The 25,919-nt window shown below is 41.8% G+C and overlaps 1 protein-coding gene across 14 annotated transcripts in view; it reads right to left on the bottom strand.

Moving 5' to 3' along the window:
• TRIO (trio Rho guanine nucleotide exchange factor) overlaps positions 1-25,919 on the bottom strand; it is a 3,493,742-nt gene that overhangs the window by 2,982,943 nt on the left and 484,880 nt on the right. For all 14 annotated transcript variants that reach the window (XR_012724343.1, XR_012724344.1, XR_012724345.1 and 11 more), the window contains exon 13: positions 15,633-15,755. Coding sequence is in view for 11 of the 14 variants with exons in the window: in XM_075314973.1 (XP_075171088.1) it covers positions 15,633-15,755 (123 nt within the window). In the remaining 3 variants the exon portion in view is untranslated. The remainder of the gene's footprint in view (positions 1-15,632; positions 15,756-25,919) is intronic.

Here is a 25,919-nt window from a genome sequence, read left to right as displayed (position 1 = left end):
GTTGGCGGTGGCTGTATACTCTCATGGTATACTCTCACGGTGCGGATGGTTGCCTTTTAACGGGTCTTTGGTTGTTAAGAAACCCCTGGGGTTCCGGTCACACTCGGATTTGACTGTTGACGGCGACTCCAAGCCTAGTAGGCGTCCGATGGCCCTGCCTGTGTGTGCTAGCTTCACTTCGCTCCCCGGTCGGTACCGGCGGGCCACCGCCCGACCCCGGTCCTACGGTTCCGCGTTGATCCACCACTCCTGCAGACGGCCACCACCGTCTGCCAACCTTGTTGTCAGTGCCTGGGCCACAAACCCAGACACCCTCCACTTCACTCCTCTCACTTCAACCTCCTGAACTAATCTGTCTGTTTTCCCGCCTCCAGACCTGTGAACCCCTCGGTGGGTGGGGCCAACCGCCTGGCTCCGCCCCACCTGGTGTGGACATCAGACCCTGGAGGGAGGCAACAAGGGTTTTGTGTTTGGCTAATGTTACTGTCTAGGGGGTGTAGGGGTGTGTGTGTGTTACCTGTGACGACCTGGCTAGTCCAGGGCACCACACAGGCAGCATAGCCCTCACAATACAGTGGAGGAGGAAGGAGAAACTAGTGCAGACTCATTATTACAGCAAGGTTTGCAAAACAAGCTGGAGCCCCCTGCATCCATGCATAATAAATGTCCCCCTGAGCCTGCCACAACTTTGCAGGGTGCTGAGCCCACTCTGAAAGACGTGCTTGCAGCTATAGCTCAAAATCGCTCCATAATGACATCCCTCAGCTCCCAGATGGGTCAAATGATGGAGGAGTTATCAGGTGTGAAACAGAGCCTCCAAAAAGTGAATGACCGCATGACGGCGTCAGAGGGGAGAATAAGTGACTTAAAGGACAAAATGCCCCAGTTTACCCGTGACTCCCGCAGGCATGATCAGCAACTGGCATTTCTACTTAACAAGACAGATGATTTAGAAAATAGATTGAGGAGAAACAATGTGCAGCTGATAAAAATTCAAGAAAAAAAGTAAGGCACAAATCCGTCAGAATTCTTTGAGAGATGGCTACAAAAGGTATTTGGCGCAGAGGTCCTATCCCCCCTGTATGCTGAGGAGAGGGCCCACAGAGTGCCCACCAGACCCCTGCCTCCGGGAGCTCCTCCAAGACCTGTCCTAGTGAAACTACTACATTCTAGAGACCGGGATGCGATCCTAAGAGCATCTAGAAACAAAGGGTCCATAACGGTGGACGGCCACAAAATATCTTTCTTTCCTGATTATTCAGTTGAAATTTCAAAAAGAAGAGCTCAATTCACAGATGGCAAACGACGCCTGAGAAATGCACAAGTCTCATACTCCATGCTGTACCCAGCGAAGCTCAGGGTGGCTGCACTGCAAGAGACATTTTCTGAAAATCCTAAAGATTCTCTGGAATGGCTCGACATGAATTAGCAACGGCTCAGGCAAAGTCCACAACGTTGATATGTAACCCTTTAAGGACTTTATGGATGATGAATACTCGACTTTCTGACGCGATTACATAGGATTGGCCCAGTGGATAAAATTATTATGATACCCATTGATTGGTTCCAGCAGAAATCCCTGGAAAAGGCGTTTGGGTTTCCTTTCTTTCCCTTTTTCACTTCCAGAGACGGTTTTTGTTTTTCTCACTTCCCTGCATTCTTCATTGTTCTCAGGCTTTTTTTTCTTGCCTTAAACCATTTTAGGAAGCGGGAATTTTGTCTCTCTTCTTTCGGCTTCAGGATAGACTGGTGCCTCAGTTTCAACGTTTATGTTTTGGGACAACTGTTAGATGCGTCGGGAAGGGGGGAATGTTTCTGCAGCTTTAATGATGCTTTTATATTTATGTCTGTTAATGGTTCTCATGTGGTTCAGGAAGGTGGAGGAGGGTTGGAACTCTTTGCAGAGTGTGACTGCCTGCACTACATATGCATACTACCAGGATGGCGGATAGGATTAACATTCTATCTTGGAATGTCCGTGGCTTGGGGGACCCCACAAAAAGGGTAGCAGTAATGGAACAGGTCAAATCTCACTTTCCAGCAATCATGAGACACATTTGGAGGGTGACAAAATAGCATACATGAATCGCTCATGGGTGGGCCATTGTTTCCACTCAACCTACACAGCTCATTCCAGAGGTGTCAGTATTTTAGTCCACAGAGAAATCCCATTTGAGATCATTTCATCCACAGTAGATCAGGAAGGTAGATTCATTTGTGTGCACTGTAAAATATTTAACAAGGAGCGCCTTCTGATAACAGTTTATATACCGCCTCCATATAATAATACTGTTATGAACAAAATTGCGGAAATTATTAGCAAGACCCCCAATGTACAGGTGGTGTGCACGGGGAATTTCAACAACATCATTCACCCATATTAGGACAAACACAATGCGGGTAATCACTTTGAACACTATCCTAACTCCAAATTTTGGGACAGAGTGGCTGAACTGGCACTTTCAGATTTGTAGCGAATCGGAAACCCTGGAACCAAGCGATTCTCGTGCTATTCCAAAACACACAACACTCTGTCCAGAAAAGACCTGATCTTGGGCTCGGAGGGTATACTACCAATGGTGGAAAACACGGAATACCTTCCTAAAGGTTTATCAGACCATTCCCCACTGTTGACACGACTTAATATTTTACCAGAGCTTGATCGTACGCGTAGCTTGTTGTCCTTTAATCCTTTTTGGCTACAGATTATAGATGTGGGCCCGGTTGAACTAGCCCTTGAATACTATTTTCACGACAACTGTACTGGGGAGATGTCGTTTAACACTGTTTGGGATGCCATGAAGGCCTGTCTGAGGGGGTCACTGATACAGGCGGTCAGTAGATCTAAAATTAAGTCGGCACAATATGAAATTTTTCTTAAAGAACGGGTCCAGAGGACAGAACAGACGTATATTCTGTCAGGGGATACACGGGACTTACTGGAATGGAGGGAGGCACAAGAAGCATATGATTCTCACATTAAGGAACGGGCCACTAACAAAAGACTTTTTTCACTAGAGATTCTTTGAAGAGGGCGAAAAAGCGGGTCATTTATTAGCGGTGATTGCTAAAGCACAAAGGGGGAACACATTTGTGGGGGCGCTAAGGGACAAAACCGGGACCATAGTCAATCAATCTGACAAAATTTTGGCTACCTTCTCTGAATTCTACAAACAACTTTACAGTACTAAACTGCAATATGATAGGAAACAGATAGCTTCTTACCTGAAAGACATCCCATTGCCCTCACTTTCGATAAAAATGGTTTAACCCCTTAAAGACAAAGCCAGTTTTGTCCCTAATGACCAGATTATTTTTTACAATTCTGACCAGTGTAACTTTCACAGGTTATAACTCTGTAACGCTTCAGCGGATTCTGGTGATTCTGAGATTGTTTTTTCATGACATAGGTAAATTTAATGTCGCAATTTTTAAGCTTTTAATTTTTATGCCCTTAAACCAGAGTGTTACAGTGCCTACAAGTAGTATTCAACCCCCTGAAGATTTAGCAGGTTTGATAAGATGCAAATAAGTTAGAGCCTGCAAACTTCAAACAAGAGCAGGATTTATTAACAGATGCATAAATCTTACAAACCAACAAGTTATGTTGCTCAGTTAAATTTTAATACATTTTCAACATAAAAGTGTGGGTCAATTATTATTCAACCCCTAGGTTTAATATTTTGTGGAATAACCCTTGTTTGCAATTACAGCTAATAATCGTCTTTTATAAGACCTGATCAGGCCGGCACAGGTCTCTGGAGTTATCTTGGCCCATTCCTCCATGCAGATCTTCTCCAAGTTATCTAGGTTCTTTGGGTGTCTCATGTGGACTTTAATCTTGAGCTCCTTCCACAAGTTTTCAATTGGGTTAAGGTCAGGAGACTGACTAGGCCACTGCAACACCTTGATTTTTTCCCTCTTGAACCAGGCCTTGGTTTTCTTGGCTGTGTGCTTTGGGTCGTTGTCTTGTTGGAAGATGAAATGACGACCCATCTTAAGATCCTTGATGGAGGAGCGGAGGTTCTTGGCCAAAATCTCCAGGTAGGCTGTGCTATCCATCTTCCCATGGATGCGGACCAGATGGCCTGGCCCCTTGGCTGAGAAACAGCAGCCCACAGCATGATGCTGCCACCACCATGCTTGACTGTAGGGATGGTATTCTTGGGGTCGTATGCAGTGCCATCCAGTCTCCAAACGTCACGTGTGTGGTTGGCACCAAAGATCTCGATCTTGGTCTCATCAGACCAGAGAACCTTGAACCAGTCTGTCTCAGAGTCCTCCAAGTGATCATGAGCAAACTGTAGACGAGCCTTGACATGACGCTTTGAAAGTAAAGGTACCTTACGGGCTCGTCTGGAACGGAGACCATTGCGGTGGAGTACGTTACTTATGGTATTGACTGAAACCAATGTCCCCACTGCCATGAGATCTTCCCGGAGCTCCTTCCTTGCTGTCCTTGGGTTAGCCTTGACTCTTCGGACAAGCCTGGCCTCGGCACGGGTGGAAACTTTCAAAGGCTGTCCAGGCCGTGGAAGGCTAACAGTAGTTCCATAGCAATAAGAGAAGCTGTGGAAAAAGAAGCGCAAATAGGGTCTTATCCGAGTTATATGCGGGGTGAAATAAAGAAAATCACTCACCCCGAGAGTTGTGAGAGTCACAACTACTATGCAGGCAAACAATCACGGCCAAAGGCAGCAGCACCCAGATTGGCTGATAACAGAGAATAGTGAAGTAGGGCTTGCACGGCCGCGCCAGTGACCACTCTGACCATAGAGAATTAATGTTCCTTTATTTCATCTTTAGGTCGACGCGTTTCTGGAGTCTCTGCTCCCTTCCTCAGGACACACAGGAAAAAAGTACATCAAATCTGCTAGACCATGAGGACTGCAGGATCTATATACATTCCGTCATGATGACGTCAAAACCCAACCTTTTTCAAAAAAATCGGCGGGAAAGAACACATAAAAAAACACAAAAACACACATGACAATAAAAATCACGATCAAAGAAAATAAACGATCACATATGACAATATCATCATATTATCACATGAAATGAAATAAAATGAAGGTTTGAAATAAAAAGAAAAAAGAAAAAAAATGTGTGGATTATTGTGTGTTTAGGTAAGTCCGGGAAAAAACCCTGCACTTCAGTGCTGCTCTGAAGCGGACTCGAACCCCTGGGAATATTAACACCTTTCTCAAAGAGGTGGCTTATCAAATGGAGAAACCATGCCTCCACCTAAGGAGTCCTGAAAACACCCTTTGAACCCAAGTATAGAAAGAAACACCTATAGAAGTGTAGCTGTGGGGAGATACGTACAATCACTAGTGTTAACGTGACACTCCTGCGTAAGTAAACGTAAATTAACTAAGAAGGAGTGAGGAAAGTTCAGAGCGTGGGAAAAAAGAGATTGCGCATGTCAAAAAAAGGTCCGGAGCTTGTTGAGACGGGGTGAAGAAAGTTCAAAGCGTGGGAAAAAAGGGGAGTGCGCATGTCAGAGAAAAAAAAGGGGTAGGGAGCAAGTCAGTCTTCCAAGCTCCATGTAGAGAATAATCTGCCGGTTTTCGTAAAGAATCCTTATTACGGACCCCGTGAAATAAAGATTAAAACATTAAAAACGGGACGAAAAAAGGGGTGTATTGTAAAAAAGGGGGAACAAACATATCTATGTATTGAAATGTATATATAAATATATATCTGAAAACAATGTGTATGAATCTGCAGTTGACCAATTGTGTATATAAAAAAAGAAAAATAAAAATCAGTACTTCTAAGGGAGAATTAGGAACATATAACCAAAAATTAATATACGTATAAAAAAGTATACCTGTATAGGATAAATTCTTTAAAAACAATATATATACAGTTCAGTACTGTGATAAAAAAATGGTGATTCTATGAGACAGGAGGAAGGGAAAAAACAAAAAATAGGGAAAAAAAAGGGGGAAAGAAAAAAAGGGGGAAAAGAAACCCCCCCCCCAAAAAAACAAAAGCGGGAGCACAAGGATTTTATATCCTTGTGTTACTATCCCAATCTCATATATTAATCTGGATAGGTGCCTTGGTCGGGTGGAGTGCTATCCCCCACCCTGCATACAAGGACCGAACTCTAACTTTAATTCCTATAGGAGGCTCATATTATATGGACATAGGGTCAGACCAAAAATTAAGGAAGGATAGTGAAACGGGTGAGGTGACGCATGTCATAGTGCGCAGGGCAAAACAGAAATATGTCACTAGCGTGTTACGAAAAGGGGCAAAGAACAATGTGGTAGTGAACACATAGCTCCCAAAAAAACGTAAAGATCAATTAGATCCAAAATTGAATGAACAACCAAGACCAAAGAATTCAAAGTGCATGGTGCAATAAATACAGGGGAAAAAAACAGTGATAATAAATAAGACCAATGTACACAGGTGAATGCCGACACCTTCAAAAAATTAAAAACATTGTATATGAACTGTAAAAGATATATATGTATAATATAATAATATATAGAAAAAGATAAGTAAAAATATATAAATATAATAATATAAAACCAAAAACTTCTAATAAAATCAGACTAAAAGCATCAAACCAACAATGATTCCAAACAGCGGGATATAAATTTAAGACCTTCCAAACAAATAAGACCACAATAAAAGCATAAAACCAACAATGATTCTATGTATCGGGATATGATGTTTTAACCTTTCATAAACAAATCAGTCACCTCATTTAACCCTTGTGGTTTCAAAGTATTAAGTTTATGAATCCAAAAAGTCTCTTTTTTTGTTCAGTAGTTCCACCCGATTGTTGACAAAGGGGGGTATCTGTTCAATGGGAGTGATTCTCAACCGTGATTTACCTTTATGTGTCAAAGTTACATGTCTGGAGAGACCATGTAACAAAAAACCTATTTTAATATTGTGTCTGTGTGAGTTTAGTCTATTATGGAGGGGCTGTGTTGTTCTGCCCACGTACCGTTTATCGCACTCACACTCTATTAGGTAGATCACGAAATCAGATTGGCAAGTCAGATGGCTTTTGATAGGGAATTCTGTCCCCCCTGGAAACAGCCCAAAAGAGACCCTTCTGTGTTGGATAATGTTACAACAGAGACAGTTTTTCACCAAACACTTAAAAGCCCCCAAAGGTTTAGTGGTAGAGGTGACCATATCAATACTATTATTTTTAAGTCTACTGGGGGCCAAATGATTTTTCAAACTCGAGGCCCTACGGTACGTAATTCCCGGCTTCAAGGGTAAAGTCTCTTTTAGGAACGGATCATTCAGCAAGACTTTCCAGTGTTTGGCAATAATGTCTTTCACTTTACCACTGTCATCACTATATGTCATTAGGAAATTGGAGGAAAAAGCCAAGTTCTTCTCCTTGATCTCGGGATTTCTGATCTTCCCAATAAGATCAACCTGTTTAAGCATCTTATTACCATTGTAGGCTTTTTTAATCACAGACACCGGATATTTTTTGTCCCGAAATCTGTCCTTCAGGATCAACGCCTGTTCATGAAAGTCTGAATCACGGGTGCAGTTCCTCCGTACCCTCTGGAACTGATTGTTGGGGACATTTAACAACCACTTATTATAGTGGCTGCTGGTAAAATTAATATAGCCGTTGCAGTCCACCTTTTTAAAAAAGGTCTTAGTGTAAATCGACCCTTTTTCATGCAAAATTGTCAAATCCAGGAAATCTATCCTGTCTGCCTTAATCGTGGGCGAAAAAGTAAGACCCCAATTGTTATTTTTGATGCTTTCCAAAAAGGCTTGTAGGTTATTTTTTGAATTATCCCAGATTATAAATAAATCGTCGATATATCTCTTATATACCACCACATGCTCGTAAAACTCAGAATTATATATAAATAGTAGTTCAAAAAGACCCATAAAAAGGTTTGCAAAAGTGGGTGCTACTTTCGAGCCCATCGCTGTGCCACAGCATTGGTGATACAAAGTATCCTGGAAGGTGAAGTAATTGTTCTCTAATATGAACTTCATCCCATCCTGCAGGAAGTCTTTCTGCTCAACCGGTAACCTCTCATCCATACATAGGAACTGCTTGAAACACTCCAGTCCCAAGTCATGAGCAATGTTTGTATACAATGAAGCTATGTCTAATGATACAAACAAAAAAGATTCTTTCCATTCAATATCCTTTATGAGATTTATGAGCTGTGTAGAATCTCTCAAATAGCTCCTCAAATTAGATACATGAACCCTCATCACACGATCCAAGTAGTCAGCTAAATTTTCGGTCAGAGAACCGATCCCTGAAATGATCGGTCTTCCAGGGAGATTTACAAGACACTTATGTATTTTCGGTAAGTGGTAATAGAATGCTACTTTTGGATTTTTGACATCTAGGAACTTGAGTTCCTCCTTACCAAGGATTCCTAATGATGCTGCCCTTTGAATGAGTGTTCGATATTTAACAACTGCTTTTTCATATGCTTTAATGTTAACAACTTCATAGTGTATGGGGTTGGATAGGTTCCTAAGAGCCTCCTGAATATATGCTTCCCTGTCTTGCAATACAATCCCTCCTCCTTTGTCCGCATTTCTAATTATCAGAAGGGGGTTGGATTTTAGGGACACGAGGGCTTTTTTCTCCTCTCTCAGAGCAAAGGGCACCATTTGAAAACCTTCAATGATCTAGTACTGGAGGACCTAAAGAAACTCAATTTGAGGGGTAGTCCACTCAAGTCAAATTTGACCAGAGAGGAGAAAAAAGCCCTCGTGTCCCCAAAATCCAACCCCCTTCTGATAATTAGAAATGCGGACAAAGGAGGAGGGATTGTATTGCAAGACAGGGAAGCATATATTCAGGAGGCTCTTAGGAACCTATCCAACCCCATACACTATGAAGTTGTTAACATTAAAGCATATGAAGAAGCAGTTGTTAAATATCGAACACTCATTCAAAGGGCAGCATCATTAGGAATCCTTGGTAAGGAGGAACTCAAGTTCCTAGATGTCAAAAATCCAAAAGTAGCATTCTATTACCACTTACCGAAAATACATAAGTGTCTTGTAAATCCCCCTGGAAGACCGATCATTTCAGGGATCGGTTCTCTGACCGAAAATTTAGCTGACTACTTGGATTGTGTGATGAGGGTTCATGTATCTAATTTGAGGAGCTATTTGAGAGATTCTACACAGCTCATAAATCTCATAAAGGATATTGAATGGAAAGAATCTTTTTTGTTTGTATCATTAGACATAGCTTCATTGTATACAAACATTGCTCATGACTTGGGACTGGAGTGTTTCAAGCAGTTCCTATGTATGGATGAGAGGTTACCGGTTGAGCAGAAAGACTTCCTGCAGGATGGGATGAAGTTCATATTAGAGAACAATTACTTCACCTTCCAGGATACTTTGTATCACCAATGCTGTGGCACAGCGATGGGCTCGAAAGTAGCACCCACTTTTGCAAACCTTTTTATGGGTCTTTTTGAACTACTATTTATATATAATTCTGAGTTTTACGAGCATGTGGTGGTATATAAGAGATATATCGACGATTTATTTATAATCTGGGATAATTCAAAAAATAACCTACAAGCCTTTTTGGAAAGCATCAAAAATAACAATTGGGGTCTTACTTTTTCGCCCACGATTAAGGCAGACAGGATAGATTTCCTGGATTTGACAATTTTGCATGAAAAAGGGTCGATTTACACTAAGACCTTTTTTAAAAAGGTGGACTGCAACGGCTATATTAATTTTACCAGCAGCCACTATAATAAGTGGTTGTTAAATGTCCCCAACAATCAGTTCCAGAGGGTACGGAGGAACTGCACCCGTGATTCAGACTTTCATGAACAGGCGTTGATCCTGAAGGACAGATTTCGGGACAAAAAATATCCGGTGTCTGTGATTAAAAAAGCCTACAATGGTAATAAGATGCTTAAACAGGTTGATCTTATTGGGAAGATCAGAAATCCCGAGATCAAGGAGAAGAACTTGGCTTTTTCCTCCAATTTCCTAATGACATATAGTGATGACAGTGGTAAAGTGAAAGACATTATTGCCAAACACTGGAAAGTCTTGCTGAATGATCCGTTCCTAAAAGAGACTTTACCCTTGAAGCCGGGAATTACGTACCGTAGGGCCTCGAGTTTGAAAAATCATTTGGCCCCCAGTAGACTTAAAAATAATAGTATTGATATGGTCACCTCTACCACTAAACCTTTGGGGGCTTTTAAGTGTTTGGTGAAAAACTGTCTCTGTTGTAACATTATCCAACACAGAAGGGTCTCTTTTGGGCTGTTTCCAGGGGGGACAGAATTCCCTATCAAAAGCCATCTGACTTGCCAATCTGATTTCGTGATCTACCTAATAGAGTGTGAGTGCGATAAACGGTACGTGGGCAGAACAACACAGCCCCTCCATAATAGACTAAACTCACACAGACACAATATTAAAATAGGTTTTTTGTTACATGGTCTCTCCAGACATGTAACTTTGACACATAAAGGTAAATCACGGTTGAGAATCACTCCCATTGAACAGATACCCCCCTTTGTCAACAATCGGGTGGAACTACTGAACAAAAAAAGAGACTTTTTGGATTTATAAACTTAATACTTTGAAACCACAAGGGTTAAATGAGGTGACTGATTTGTTTATGAAAGGTTAAAACATCATATCCCGATACATAGAATCATTGTTGGTTTTATGCTTTTATTGTGGTCTTATTTGTTTGGAAGGTCTTAAATTTATATCCCGCTGTTTGGAATCATTGTTGGTTTGATGCTTTTAGTCTGATTTTATTAGAAGTTTTTGGTTTTATATTATTATATTTATATATTTTTACTTATCTTTTTCTATATATTATTATATTATACATATATATCTTTTACAGTTCATATACAATGTTTTTAATTTTTTGAAGGTGTCGGCATTCACCTGTGTACATTGGTCTTATTTATTATCACTGTTTTTTCCCCTGTATTTATTGCACCATGCACTTTGAATTCTTTGGTCTTGGTTGTTCATTCAATTTTGGATCTAATTGATCTTTACGTTTTTTTGGGAGCTATGTGTTCACTACCACATTGTTCTTTGCCCCTTTTCGTAACACGCTAGTGACATATTTCTGTTTTGCCCTGCGCACTATGACATGCGTCACCTCACCCGTTTCACTATCCTTCCTTAATTTTTGGTCTGACCCTATGTCCATATAATATGAGCCTCCTATAGGAATTAAAGTTAGAGTTCGGTCCTTGTATGCAGGGTGGGGGATAGCACTCCACCCGACCAAGGCACCTATCCAGATTAATATATGAGATTGGGATAGTAACACAAGGATATAAAATCCTTGTGCTCCCGCTTTTGTTTTTTTGGGGGGGGGGTTTCTTTTCCCCCTTTTTTTCTTTCCCCCTTTTTTTTCCCTTCCTCCTGTCTCATAGAATCACCATTTTTTTATCACAGTACTGAACTGTATATATATTGTTTTTAAAGAATTTATCCTATACAGGTATACTTTTTTATACGTATATTAATTTTTGGTTATATGTTCCTAATTCTCCCTTAGAAGTACTGATTTTTATTTTTCTTTTTTTATATACACAATTGGTCAACTGCAGATTCATACACATTGTTTTCAGATATATATTTATATATACATTTCAATACATAGATATGTTTGTTCCCCCTTTTTTACAATACACCCCTTTTTTCGTCCCGTTTTTAATGTTTTAATCTTTATTTCACGGGGTCCGTAATAAGGATTCTTTACGAAAACCGGCAGATTATTCTCTACATGGAGCTTGGAAGACTGACTTGCTCCCTACCCCTTTTTTTTCTCTGACATGCGCACTCCCCTTTTTTCCCACGCTTTGAACTTTCTTCACCCCGTCTCAACAAGCTCCGGACCTTTTTTTGACATGCGCAATCTCTTTTTTCCCACGCTCTGAACTTTCCTCACTCCTTCTTAGTTAATTTACGTTTACTTACGCAGGAGTGTCACGTTAACACTAGTGATTGTACGTATCTCCCCACAGCTACACTTCTATAGGTGTTTCTTTCTATACTTGGGTTCAAAGGGTGTTTTCAGGACTCCTTAGGTGGAGGCATGGTTTCTCCATTTGATAAGCCACCTCTTTGAGAAAGGTGTTAATATTCCCAGGGGTTCGAGTCCGCTTCAGAGCAGCACTGAAGTGCAGGGTTTTTTCCCGGACTTACCTAAACACACAATAATCCACACATTTTTTTTCTTTTTTCTTTTTATTTCAAACCTTCATTTTATTTCATTTCATGTGATAATATGATGATATTGTCATATGTGATCGTTTATTTTCTTTGATCGTGATTTTTATTGTCATGTGTGTTTTTGTGTTTTTTTATGTGTTCTTTCCCGCCGATTTTTTTGAAAAAGGTTGGGTTTTGACGTCATCATGACGGAATGTATATAGATCCTGCAGTCCTCATGGTCTAGCAGATTTGATGTACTTTTTTCCTGTGTGTCCTGAGGAAGGGAGCAGAGACTCCAGAAACGCGTCGACCTAAAGATGAAATAAAGGAACATTAATTCTCTATGGTCAGAGTGGTCACTGGCGCGGCCGTGCAAGCCCTACTTCACTATTCTCTGTTAACAGTAGTTCCATAAGCCTTCCACTTCCGGATGATGCTCCCAACAGTGGAGACAGTTAGGCCCAACTCCTTGGAAAGGGTTTTGTACCCCTTGCCAGCCTTGTGACCCTCCACGATCTTGTCTCTGATGGCCTTGGAATGCTCCTTTGTCTTCCCCATGTTGACCAAGTATGAGTGCTGTTCACAAGTTTGGGGAGGGTCTTAATTAGTCAGAAAAGGCTGGAAAAAGAGATAATTAATCCAAACATGTGAAGCTCATTGTTCTTTGTGCCTGAAATACTTCTTAATACTTTAGGGGAACCAAACAGAATTCTGGTGGATTGAGGGGTTGAATAATAAATGACCCTCTGGATAAACTTTTCACAATTTAAAAAAAAAAAAAAGAAATAACATTCTTTTTTGCTGCAGTGCATTTCACACTTCCAGGCTGATCTACAGTCCAAATGTCACAATGCCAAGTTAATTCCGAATGTGTAAACCTGCTAAATCTGCAGGGGGTTGAATACTACTTGTAGGCACTGTATATCACACAAAATAGTTAATAAATAACATTTCCCACATGTCTACTTTACGTCACTGCAATTTTTGAATTTTTTTTTAAGGGGGTTAAGAAGTTAGAAGGGTTTAAAGTTTATCAGCAATTTCTCAGTTTTCCAACAAAATTTACAAAATCATTTTTTTAAGGACCACATCACATTTGAAGAGACTTTGAGAGGCCTAGGTGACCAAAAATATCCAAAAGTGACCACATTCTAAAAACTGCACCCCGTCAAAGTGCTCAAAACCACATTCAGGAAGTTCATTAACCCTTTAGTTTTTTCACAGGAAGTAAATCGATGTGGAATGCAAAAAAATAAAAATGATCATTTTACCTAAAAATATTGCTCTAGACACAATTTATTCACTTTTAGAAGAAATAACACAACAAAATGGACCCCAAGATGCGTTATTTAATTTCTTCTGAGCACGCTGATACCGCACATGTCAGAATATTTGAATTTTGGAAAGCAAATTTGGCTGAAATAGATTGTGGGCACCATGTTGCATTTGTAGGGCTCCTAAAGTACCTAAACAGCAGGATCCCCCCCAAAGTGACTTCATTTTGGAAACTAGACCTCTCAAGGAATTTTTATAGATGTTTGTGAGCACCTCGACCCCCAGGGTGCTTCACAGAAGTTTATTATGTTAAGCTGTGAAAAAAAAAAATAAATAGATTTTTACCATAAAATTGTTACTTCAACTGATAGTTTTGTTTTGGTTTTTTTTACAAGCGTAAAAGGAAAAAATTTAGCACAACATTTATTGTGCAATTTCTCCTTAGTATTCAGATACTTCATATGTGGTGGAAATCAACTGTTTGGCGCACAGCAGGGCTCGGAAGAGGAGTGCCATTTTGACTGCAAAGTTGGCAGGAATCATTAGTGGACGCGATGTTGTGTTTGGAGACCCCATGAGGTGCCTAAACAGTGCAGCTCTCCCACAAGTCACCCAATTCTGGAAACAAGACACCTCAAGGATTTTATCTAGGGTATAGTGAGCATTTTGAATCCACGAGTACTTCACAGAATTTGATAACCTTAGTTGAATATTTTATTTTTTTTTTCTTTTTAACAAAAATGTTGCTTTAGCACCAGAATTTTCACTTTTTCAAGAGGAGGAGGATGAATCAAGGGGGTCAACGCTGCACAAGGTATCGGGGGACACCGAGGAACACTGGGGGGTTTATTAGGGGGTGACATAGCTGGACCTGGGGAGGAGTTTTCTGTCGCATGGGTCATGGCACGTGTCAGAAATCAGAGGGTGAATACGGCCGGCACGCTGGTGTGCGCACCACCATCTTGGATTATAGGTAGAGGGTCAGGGGGTTACCTTGACAACACCAAGGGACCAGAGGGGGCCGGGGGAGGAGATTTATCTCCCATCTGACATGTTTGATCATGGCAGGTGGCAGAAAATCATTTTTTACCGGCACTGTCATTTACTGTAACATGATCATCGGTATACAGTGTATACCGGTGATTGCGGGGCCCGGAAAAAATCAGCCCAAATCGTGATCTCTAGGGCCTCAGCTACCCCCAAGTAGCCGAAACCCCGGAGATTTTCCGAAGCTGGGGGGTGCTATTTACGTTTTTTTTTTTGCTGCCGTTTATAAGCAACGGATCAGAATAAGTTCCTTATTGTGCTGCCATTTATCTCTGCAAGGCTGTCGTAATGGGGTTAAAAAAAAATTTATTTATACATTTTCTGCAAATTTTGTGTGATGGAAATACCCCTTTAAGAATCAAACTGTACACCTTTATGTGAACTATTAACCAAATTCCAAAGATGAATCTGAAAAAATGAGTTTTACATTACAGAGGAAGAAAAGCAACAGTTCATATGATGTCAAACACAGGAATCCACATCAATAAACACTACTCAACAATTACATTTCAACACCACGAACCCCAAGAAGAAAAAGTCATGGAATTATTAAAATCACAGGATGGATAGACATTTTAATGATATGCAAATAATGAAATCTAAAACATAATTTTCAAAACATCTCAATTTAAATCAGTGTGAAGCATTAGAACCACATGCACATAATTTCACGTATTGGCATGATATCAATGAGGTTGCTAATTTTTGTCTGAGGAATATTCTGCCAAACGGAAAGCACTTGGGAACAAAAATTATCAAGATCTGCTGTTGGCAGCTCCCTTTGCAACACCCGACCAATGAGGTCCAGATGCGCTTCATGGGAGACAAGGCCAGAGATACTGCAGGTGACACAGGCTGCTAACAGTAAAACAAGCACATGTTGTCATTAATAACAATTAAATTTATAGTTTGCCATTGCATGTAAGAGCACAGAAAGATCATGTGATATTCATGGTATTGCAATTTCAATGATGAGTGCATTTTGTTTTGCATTTTACTATAAAAAACAATGCATAGATTCCAATAGAGTGGGTTTGTGTGGGAGTATATAAAGACACATACACTTATAACTTAATGTATTAACTCTCAATCATTTAGTGGAAATTCACCTGTGCAACCTCCTCAAAATCTTCATGACGTTTTTGCAGTGCCCTTGCTCTGTGAAGAGATTTTCCCACACCTGTGTGTTTACTAAGAAAAGCTTCTCCATGGTTCTCAATCCAATCCAGCACCTATATGAAATAATAAATAAGGGTAGAAAGAAGTACAGTAGATACCAACATGTTACCAAGATAAATAAATGACAACTTAAGCATTGATCACAAATTTGCCTTAAGAAATGGCTACGAGTTTTTAAAAAAGCAATGGGTAGCGTTACGAATACGATGCAAACACCAAATCAATCGTAGTCACTCCATCTATGATGCAAATTTGATTGTTTGATCAGCAAAAAAATTACGCAAAAAAAGCCTTCTCATGGCATAAATTTAAAATGTTACAGGTTTCATATGGAATAAACACACGAGAACAAGAGTATAATGTGCAAAAATAAGATAAACTTTATTATATTACATAAAGACGGATCAAAATATCTTAAAGGGAATCTGTCACCAGGTTTTTGCTTTTGCTACCGCATGTAAGAGAAGACATAGACCCTGATTCCAGCCATGTGTCACTTACTCAGCATACAAGAAAACCACGGTGTTAAAACAAGCATTTAGGGAAATGTGACCAGGTGGAAAACCAGTAATAAATAGAACCCATACACATAAATAGATTGACAGGGATGGAGAAAGGTATACGCACAATTGCAATAAAGTTGGTATATGCATATAGAAAATTACCATCCAGTGACCCAGATGACACTCAAGAATTAAGGTGCCAGAAAAGTTACATTGTAGTATCAATGGAAGTGACAAAAATCAGGGAACAGTGGAAGGAAAAATAAATAAAGGGGTTAAGTAACAGACATTATCAAATCTGCACTGAGCAAAAGTTATGTGAAGCAGAGGTTTAAGAGTTTACCTAAAGTGTCCAGTGCAGGGTACCATCCAGTGACCCAGATGAGGTACCTTAATTCTTGTGCCTCATCTGGGTCACTGGATGTTAATTTTCTATACGCATATACCAACTTTATTGCAATTGTGCGTATACCTTTCTTCAGCCCTATCAATCTATTTATGTGTATGGGTTCTATTTATTACTGGTTTTTAACCCGGTCACATTTCCCTACATGCTTGTGTTAACACCGTGGTTTTACTGTATGCTGAGTAAGTGACACATGGCTGGAATCAGGGTCTCTGTCTTCTTTTACATGAGATAGCAAAAGCAAAAACCTGGTGACAGATTCCCTTTAAGATTGTTTCTCTTATGTATGCCACTTACTGCTAATTACTATTAAACTTTTAGGGCAAGTGCATGTACTTGGTATTTTGTTTTATCACTTTGTATTGGTCACCCTCTAGTAGTTACCTAGAAGAAGCGCAGTAGTTGAAATTTTCGAAGTGCATTCCTTTTTGGGTCAGGTGGTCAGAGCCTATTTTATAGCAGCAGCCCCATCTACTATTGTAAATAGTGCAGCGCCAGTGTGTGTTTAAAGGGAATCTGTCACCAGGTTTTTGCGACCCCTATCTGAGAGCAGCATAACAGAGACAGAGACCCTGATTCCAGCTGTGTGTCACTTACTGATTTATTTACTGTTTGCAGTCATTTTGATAAAATCAATGACTTCTCTGTTGCAGATCTAGTTTGAGGGTAGGCCTGCTGGGCTATAGGCCGTTTGTCCAAATGTAATAAGATTATCTGTGTGTGTAAATAATCAAAATATAGATGTCATTGCATAATTATCTGTGTGTCTATATCATAATCGCATAGACGCCATAATATGATTCTAAGATGTGTGTACAGTAAGGTGTTAACAGAAATAACGAAGCCAGAATGAACAAAGAGGTATTTAGAATATACTAAAGGGTGCTTCACACACAGCGAGATCACTGCTGAGATCGCTGCAGAGTCACGGTTTTTGTGACACACCAGTATTCACTCATTAGCGATCTCGCTGTGTGTGACACTGAGCAGCGATCTGGCCCCTGCTGTGAGATCGCTGCTCGTTACACACAGCCCTGGTTCGTGTTTTAATTGTTGCTCTCCCGCTGATAAGCACACATCGCTGTGTGTGACAGCGAGAGAGCAACAATCCTGAATGTGCAGGGAGCAGGAGCCGACGTCTGACAGCCTGCGGTATGCTGTAACCAAGGTAAACATCGGGTAACCAAGGTGGTTACCCGATATTTACCTTCGTTACCAGTGTCCGCCGCTCTCACGCTGCCAGCGCCGGCTCCCAGCTCTCTACACATGTAGCTGCAGTACACATCGGGTTAATTAACCCGATGTGTACTGTAGCTAGGAGAGCAGGGAGCAAGCGCTAAGCGGTGTGCGCAGCTCCCTGCTCTCTGCACATGTAACTGCAGTACACATCGGGTAATTAACCCGATGTGTACTGTAGCTAGGAGAGCAGGGAGCCAGCGCTCAGTGTGCGCGGCTCCCTGCTCTCTGCACATGTTGCAGCACAGGGAAGCGTGTCGTTATGATCGCTGCTTCGGCTGCTGTGTTTGACAGCTAAGCAGCGATCATAACAGCGACTTACAAGGTCGCTGTTACGTCACAGAAAATGGTGACGTAACAGCGACGTCGCTGTCGCTTAGTGTGAACCCAGCCTAAGAGAATCTGTAATCAGTTCGTTCTCACCATGTGAGATATGGAATGTGAGATGTGGGAGGTTGACTCCTCGTTCTTGCTCAGCAACGTGTTAACAAAGAAGTATTTAGTAGCTGTTTCAAGCTGGTATTAGGAAGCCAGAAACAGGCTGATGATGTACTATATGGATATTGCTGGTTATCTCTGACCAATCACGGACAATGTTGAACTGAATAACTGTGTGCATTTTATAATATACGGATCTGAAGACCATTGAGCTTCTCCCGAATAGAGACACGTCTCTGTGTGGTTATTTTTCCTCATACATACATCTGCACAGATCGATTTGAACTCAGTCTCTGTGACCCTGAAAAACCCAATTTGCGGTTTTCCCTAAATTCCCAACCTTAACACTAGCAGTTATACAGAGTTCATGACTATGCTGAACTACCTCTCAGCAGGCCAAGTAATCCTCAAATGATAATTTACAGTTTATTAAACAGTGATTTTATCAAAACTACACTAATCAGTCCAGTAAGTGGCACATCGCTGGAATCAGGATCTCTGCCTCTATGTTATGCTGTGTCATGGTCGTCTCCCTGTTTTTGAAAATTTGTGACAGCTTTAAGGTCAGGAGCCTCTCATCTCTATCTGGGATTTTCCATTTTGGTTGTTTTTCCCATGTTTGTCTCACCTACCGTTTTGTTTTATTAGTGCAGTGGTGGGTCAAGTGTACCTTACCCCCCACTCCCTAGCCAGGACCATAGTAGGGATTTTTAAGGGTTTCAGGTATTCCTGCTCGGCTACAGGTGAGGACCTGTATAGGGTCCGGCTAGTAGTGCAGGGAACCGCACCAGCTAAGGACAGGAGGTGTAAATCTACCCTTTCACTAGTACCGGTACTAGTTCCCCCGGTGTCCCAGTGTTTGTGGTATTGTTTAGGTGTGTTTTTTTTTTTTTTTTTAAACAAGTTTTTTATTAATTTTCTGATATTCATTGTAAATGGGTAAAGAATGAAGAAAAGAAGGAAGGGGACAACAACATTCAAAATCCAGTAACTTCCCTTTCATATTAAAAACTAAATAGTTGGAACGCTGTAAAACCAAACTTCCCCTTCAAATGGCCACCGCACGGCAGTATCGGCTACCTAGGTATTACTATCCCATCTGACATAACCAGACTTTTCCAGCTTAATTTTCAAAGTTTTCTCTCCAAGCTTGAGAGGGACCTGACTGTCTGGCATAGAGGTACCCTCTCGTGGTTTGGTAGGATTAGTGCCCTCAGGATGACAGCCCTACCCAGACTGCTCTACATACTCCAGACGGTTCCGGTATATGTCCCGGTGTCGTATTGGGTAAAGTTACAGCGCTTGTTTAATCAATTTGTGTGGTCCAAGGGGCGATCCCGTCTCGGGAGGAATGTCCTGACTAGGACCAAGGGGGCAGGAGGGGTGGGGCTGCCTGGCGTTATTACCTGGCTGCTGCCCATCCCAGGGTTCTAGACCTCCTGTATAACTCCGGATCGAAGCTCTAGGTTCGGTTGGCACACGACTTGTGCCCTTTATCAATTCCAACCCTGCCGTGGAACTGGCCACTTCTCACCAAACATAAGATAGGAATGTCCTACACTACCAAACAAACACTACAATCAGTACACTCACTGCCACGGAGTAAACGCCTGCTCCAGCCCCGGGGACCCCTTATGCCACTGACGGATAACCCTGACTTTTTACCAGGGGCATCGTCCAATAATTTTTTGGGAAGCTCAAAACAGAGCCCCCTGAGACTGGGACAGGTGGCACCAGATTGGGTTCTTCTCCCAGTTCCGGAAATTGTGGGGCAGAGAGACTTTAAGATGCGGTTCTACTTTGAATATGCCCAACTTAAACACTTCATAACCACGCAGGGGCAAGACCTAGCTCGCCCCCCCACCCCTAACCCCTTTTGAACTTATCTGTACCAGGGCGCCTGACACTAGACATGCAATATCAAGGATTTATGGGATCTTGACAGCAGCAGCAGAGGTACCACTTCCTCGCTTCTGTACTGCATGGGAGACAGAGCTCGGCCAGACATTCTCCAGGGATCAATGGGAACGGTGCTTCCGCTTGACCCATAAGTCCGCGGTTGCAACGAGAATGCAAGAGACTTGCTACAAAATTCTTTCCAGGTGGTACAGGGTCCAGTCATCCCTTCATATGTGGTGCCCTGAAGCCCCTGATACATGCTGGCGTTGCGGAGCACAGGGCGGTACCATGGCCCATATCTGGTGGTTTTGCCCGAGCTTGGTGGCCTTCTGGAGCAAGGTGCTAGTGGGCATCCAGGAGGTCACGGGGATCTTGGTCCCTAGTCGCCCCGAGGCAGCCCTATTGTTTATGTTTAAAATACCAGAAAGGATGTATAAAAAATCCCTTACTGGACATCTCCTCCAGGCCGCCAAGACGGTAATCCCACGGCGTTGGAAAGACCCTACCCCCCCGACCATAGAGGAATGGGTGACAGAAGTGAATGTAGTACACCGCATGGAAATGGTAATGGCCCAATCGCGGGGCCAGCTAGTGGAAACCTCCTCTAAATTGTATCAGTGGGAGTCTTTTCTCTCTGACCCAAGGTTTCTTGCCCTCGTTAACCGCCAGTAAACAGGATCCTTGGCTTGCCACACCTTCCATATTCATTTTCCTTCTTTTCAAGTTTAAGCCCAACAGACGAGGCGCCAGTCCCGGCCAACATACTCCTATCTGTGTCTTTCTCCATATTGACCTCCCTCTCTTGTCTCCCCTCTCATTTCTGATCTATTCTCTCCCTTGTTCACCTTTCTTTACTTTCACTATGGTTTTTTTTTATTAGAAAGTCATGTTGTCCGAATATTTTTTCATTGACAGCTGTAAAGATTACTGAGCCTGAGGCCTTGATCCGCCGTGAAGGCCCCTTGTTTATCAATATTGTATTCAATGAACAGTGATGTTGTTTGTATTCTCTCCTTTGAAAACTAATAAAACTTTAAATTGGAAAAAAAACAAAAAACTAAATAGTTGGCTCTCATAATCGGTTATATCGTAAACCCCCTTTAATTAAATAGACCATTCAATTGTTCTATCTTGGCCACACTTTTACTACCCTCCCTCTAACATTAAACCAACCTCTCCTATAAACGCTACCACCCCTCCGTCCCCCCTACATGCGACACGACCTGAAAACCTTCTCATTATAGTTTCAAACTGACAAGGGACCCTGCTATCTCTTCCTTCAGATACCATTCAGTAGACCTAAAAATGGTCATTATTTGTGTGATTTCTTCCTTTGAACACATCATACTTATAAATTTTCTCCATTTGCCAAAAAATGTGCTGTCATCCTGTCTTTGCTCTTCTCCACCACCGTTTTTTCCAACAATAACTTTTTTTTTTAATTGTTTAATAATTTCCTCCTTTGAAGGTGCTTCCTCTTGTAACCATTTTTGGAGGATTACTTTTTTGCTAATCATTGCTATCTCATGGAAAAGAGATGGTAATTTACCCTCCTCTCCTCCCTCTTCACTCTGTTGCAAATAATGAAATATCCATATCATTGGATCCAACTCTATGTAGTCCTACTCCATATTTTCTAGGTATGTTTTTTGTTATGCGTCAGACCTCTGTTGGTCTCAATGCCCCAGCCACAAGTTAAGCATGACATGCTGCTCTCAGATTAGGTGGCAAAAACCTGACAGATTCCCTTTCAATAAATGTCATAATTCAATCTGTCCTCAAGTTGGCACTAAACAGATTACAGGACAGAAAGGATGAACAAGCAGAACACTCATCAGATTTAGAATCCAGAATATTAATAAGTGCTGACGACGACATTAGTAAGGCTATGCTCACACAGTGCATCATAAGATGCAGCGTTTTTGGCCCTAAAAACACACCAGTGGCAAAAACGCATAAAAAATGCATGCGTTTTTGCTGCATTTTGCATAATGTGTTTTTAAAGTCAAATCTATTGACTGGAAGGGCTCAAAGATTATGGAAAAACAAAAAGAATTGACGTGCATCTTCAAAAACACAGCCAAGATGCAGCCCAAAAAAATGATGCAGTGTGGACAGCAAAATAGAAATCTCAGACTTTTCTGGGGGAACAAAATGCATGCATTTAGGAGCATCTTTGTGACCTCAAAAACGCACTAAAAGATACCCTGTGTGAACATAGCCTAATGGTCACAACAATTTGCTGTTCCTTGCCAGAGATAACACCATTTTGAGGGACTATAATGAAGATCTTGAGAATCGCTCACGCAGGAGCAACCTGCATCTGGTAGGAAAACCAATATACCGTAATTTCAGCAAAACAATTTGAAGGCTCTCTGCGAAAATGACATTTCAAAAAACCTACATTTACCAGAGGGCACAAAGGAGGAGAGTCCATAGAGTTGGCACCACTTTATCCACCTCTGATAACCATGATTCACATTGGTCAAACCAAGTTATTTTTAAAGTATTTGGACTTTAACCCCTAAGGACGAAGCCAGTTTTGTCCTTAATGCCCAGGCCATTTTTTGCAATTCTGACCAGTGTCCCTTTATGAGGTTATAACTCTGGAACGCTTCAATGGATCCCGGTGATTCTGACATTGTTTTTTTGTGACATATTGTACTTCATGATAGTTATAAATTTAGAACGATATTTTTTGCTTTTATTTGTGAAAAAAATCGGAAATTTGATGAAAATTTTGAAAATTTTGCAATTTTCAAACTTTTAATTTTTATGCCCTTAACCCAGAGAGTTATGTCACACAAAACAGTTAATAAATAATATTTCCCACATGTCTACTTTACATTAGCGCAATTTCTGAAACAAAATGTTTTGGGGTTAGGAAGTTAGAAGGGGTCAAAGTTCATCTGCAATTTCCCATTTTTTCAACAAAATTCACAAAACCATTTTTTTAGGGACCACATCACATTTGAAGTGACTTTGAGAGGCCTAAGTGACAGAAAATACCTAAGAGTGACACCATTCTCAAAACAGCACCCCTCAAAGTACTCAAAACCACATCCAAGAAGTTTATTAACCCTTCAGGTGCTTCACAGGAACTAAAGCAAAGTGGAATGAAAAAAAGCAAAAAATAAAAAAGTTTTACCTAAAATGTTGCTCTACCCCAAATTTATTCACTTTTAGAAGAAATAACACAACAAAATGAACCCCAAAACTTGTTACCCACTTTCTTATGAACGCGCCAACACCCCACATGTGGTCAGAAACCTTTGTTTGGACAAATGGGAGGGCTCGGAACAGAAGGAGCAATATTTGAATTTTGGAAAGCAAATTTGGCTGAAATAGATTGCGGGCACCATGTTACATTTACATGTCCGCTAAGGTACCTAAACAGCAGAAACCCCCCACAAGTGACCTCATTTTGGAAACTGGACCCCTCAAGGATTTTATTCAGGCGTATAGTAAGCATTTTGAATCCACAGGTACTTCACAAAAAATATTGCTGTAGCAACAAATTTCTCACTGTTAGGCTATGTGGCCATGATCCAGCGACACGGCGTCTAGTACACAGTGTCAGCCTTCCTGCAGAGATGTGAGTGTTGTCCACGGGAGAACGCAGCTGCCCATGCCCACGATTTGGGTTCAGGCTGCTGTGGACTTTAGCTCTATTCTACCTGCAGAAAACACTCATCTCCGCAGCATAAATTGACATGCTGAGGCTCGGGAAGCTACGCCACAGGTCGGTTTATGCTGCAGAGAAAAGAAACACAGTGGGCACGGGATTTCTAAAAATCCTTCCACTGTGCTTCTACTGCATAACGCAGCGTTATGGATGCAGGGAAAACACTCTGCGCCCAAAACGCTGCAAACCCTGATTGTGGGCACATATCCTAAAATGCTACAATGGATGAATGGATAGATGTCAAAATATATAACGTCCCACTCCCTGCATATTCTAAGCTGGCGCCCTTTAGTGCCTTTCATGTGGCACTAAAGGGTGCCTAGCCTTGTATTTAGCCCAAAAGAAAAAAAAATAATTAAAATAAATGACGTGGGGTCCCCCCTATTTTTGATAGCCAGCTAGGGTAAAGCAGACAGCTGTAGCCTGCAAACCACAGCTGACAGCTTCATCTTGTCTGGTGATCAATTTGGAGGGCTCCCCAAGCTGTTTTTTTTTTTTTTTTTTTTTTATTTATAAATAATTAAAAAAAAACAAAACAAACGTGGGGTCCCCCCAAATTAGATCACCAGCCAAGGTGAAGCTGACAGCTGGGGTCTGGTATTCTCAGGGTGGGAAGAGCCATGGTTATTGGACTCTTCCCAGCCTAAAAATAGCAGGCCGCAGCCGCCCCAGAAATGGCGCATCCATTAGATGCGCCAATTCAGGCGCTTTGCCCCAGCTCATCCACTGGTGCGGTGGCAAACGGGGTAATAAATGGGGTGGATACCAGATGTGTAATGTCACCTGGCATCAAGCCCAGTAATTAGTTATGTCATGGCGTCTATCAGATACCCGACATAACTAATTGACAGTAATAAAAAAAAAAAATTAACAAAAAAAAAATTTATTTGAAAAAACAATCCCCAAAACATTCCCTGATTAACCAATTTATTGAAAAGAAAAGAAAAAAAAAATCCGCTGTAATCCATTTGGACTTCCCACGTAGACTCTGGACCTTCTAGAATATGAGGGACACGTTCAGGGAACGTATCCCTCATTTTCTAGGTGTGCAGACCCTCCATTTGAGGAGAGTGGGTGCAAAGAATCTGCACCCATTCTCCCCGGGTCACAGCTGCAGAGTGCCGAGCAGCAGCAGCCGCCAGCGTCTCTGAACACAGGAAGCTGACAGCTGCGCTCTGCACGTGTGTCAGCGTCTGCTGTGAAGGAGCCGGAGGAGGGGGCCGCGGGGGATCAGTGCTCCGCCAGGTATGTAGGACACCGGGGAACACCGGGGTGGGGATAGGGGGTGACTTGGCAGGGCCTGGGGAGCAGGTTTCTGTCGCATGTGTTATAGCACATACGACAGAAACCATAAAAAAAGTGTGAATGTGGCCGGCGCGCTGCTGTGCTCGCCGGTGCGCGCGGCCATCTTGGATTTTGGGGAGGGGGTTGGGGGTCGGGGGGGGCACTTTGGGGACATCGGGGGACCGGAGGGAACCGGGAAAGAGATTTATCTCCCATCTGACATGTTTGATCATGCCAGATGGGAGATAAATCATTTTTTACCGGCGCGGTCATTTACTATAACTTGATGATCGGTATACGGTGTATACCGGTCATCACGTGACTGGGGACCGGAAAAACCGGCCCGAATCACGATCTCCAGGGTCTCAGCTACCCCCGGTAGCTGAAACCCCTGAGATTTTCTGACGCTGGGGGGCGCTATACACTTATTTCTGCCCGCCGTTTTAAAACGGCAGAAAGGAATAAGGACCCTTTTTGGTGCCGTTTTAAAACGTAACGCGGTCGTAATGGGGTTAATGATAAACCAGACATTATACAAGGATATTGTAAATTGTGCTAACCTTTAAGGTTGTGCAACCATGAGATCCTACGGTTTCAAAATTTGACATAATCAATGTGACAAAAAAATGCAGCTCTAGCTACATTAAGCTCAAGGCTGAGGCCACTCGGGGATTAGTGCAAGTCGTTGCATGACACTCGGCTCATGCTCGTAGCACAGCGTGAGCGGAGTGTCATGCGACTGTGGTCTGATCCTGCGATTAGACCA

This window comes from Anomaloglossus baeobatrachus, chromosome 6 (genome assembly GCF_048569485.1).
Source record: "Anomaloglossus baeobatrachus isolate aAnoBae1 chromosome 6, aAnoBae1.hap1, whole genome shotgun sequence".
Taxonomy (NCBI): domain Eukaryota; kingdom Metazoa; phylum Chordata; class Amphibia; order Anura; family Aromobatidae; genus Anomaloglossus; species Anomaloglossus baeobatrachus.
Note: the sequence above shows the minus strand (reverse complement) of the source record. Positions and strands in the feature narration are given on the sequence as shown.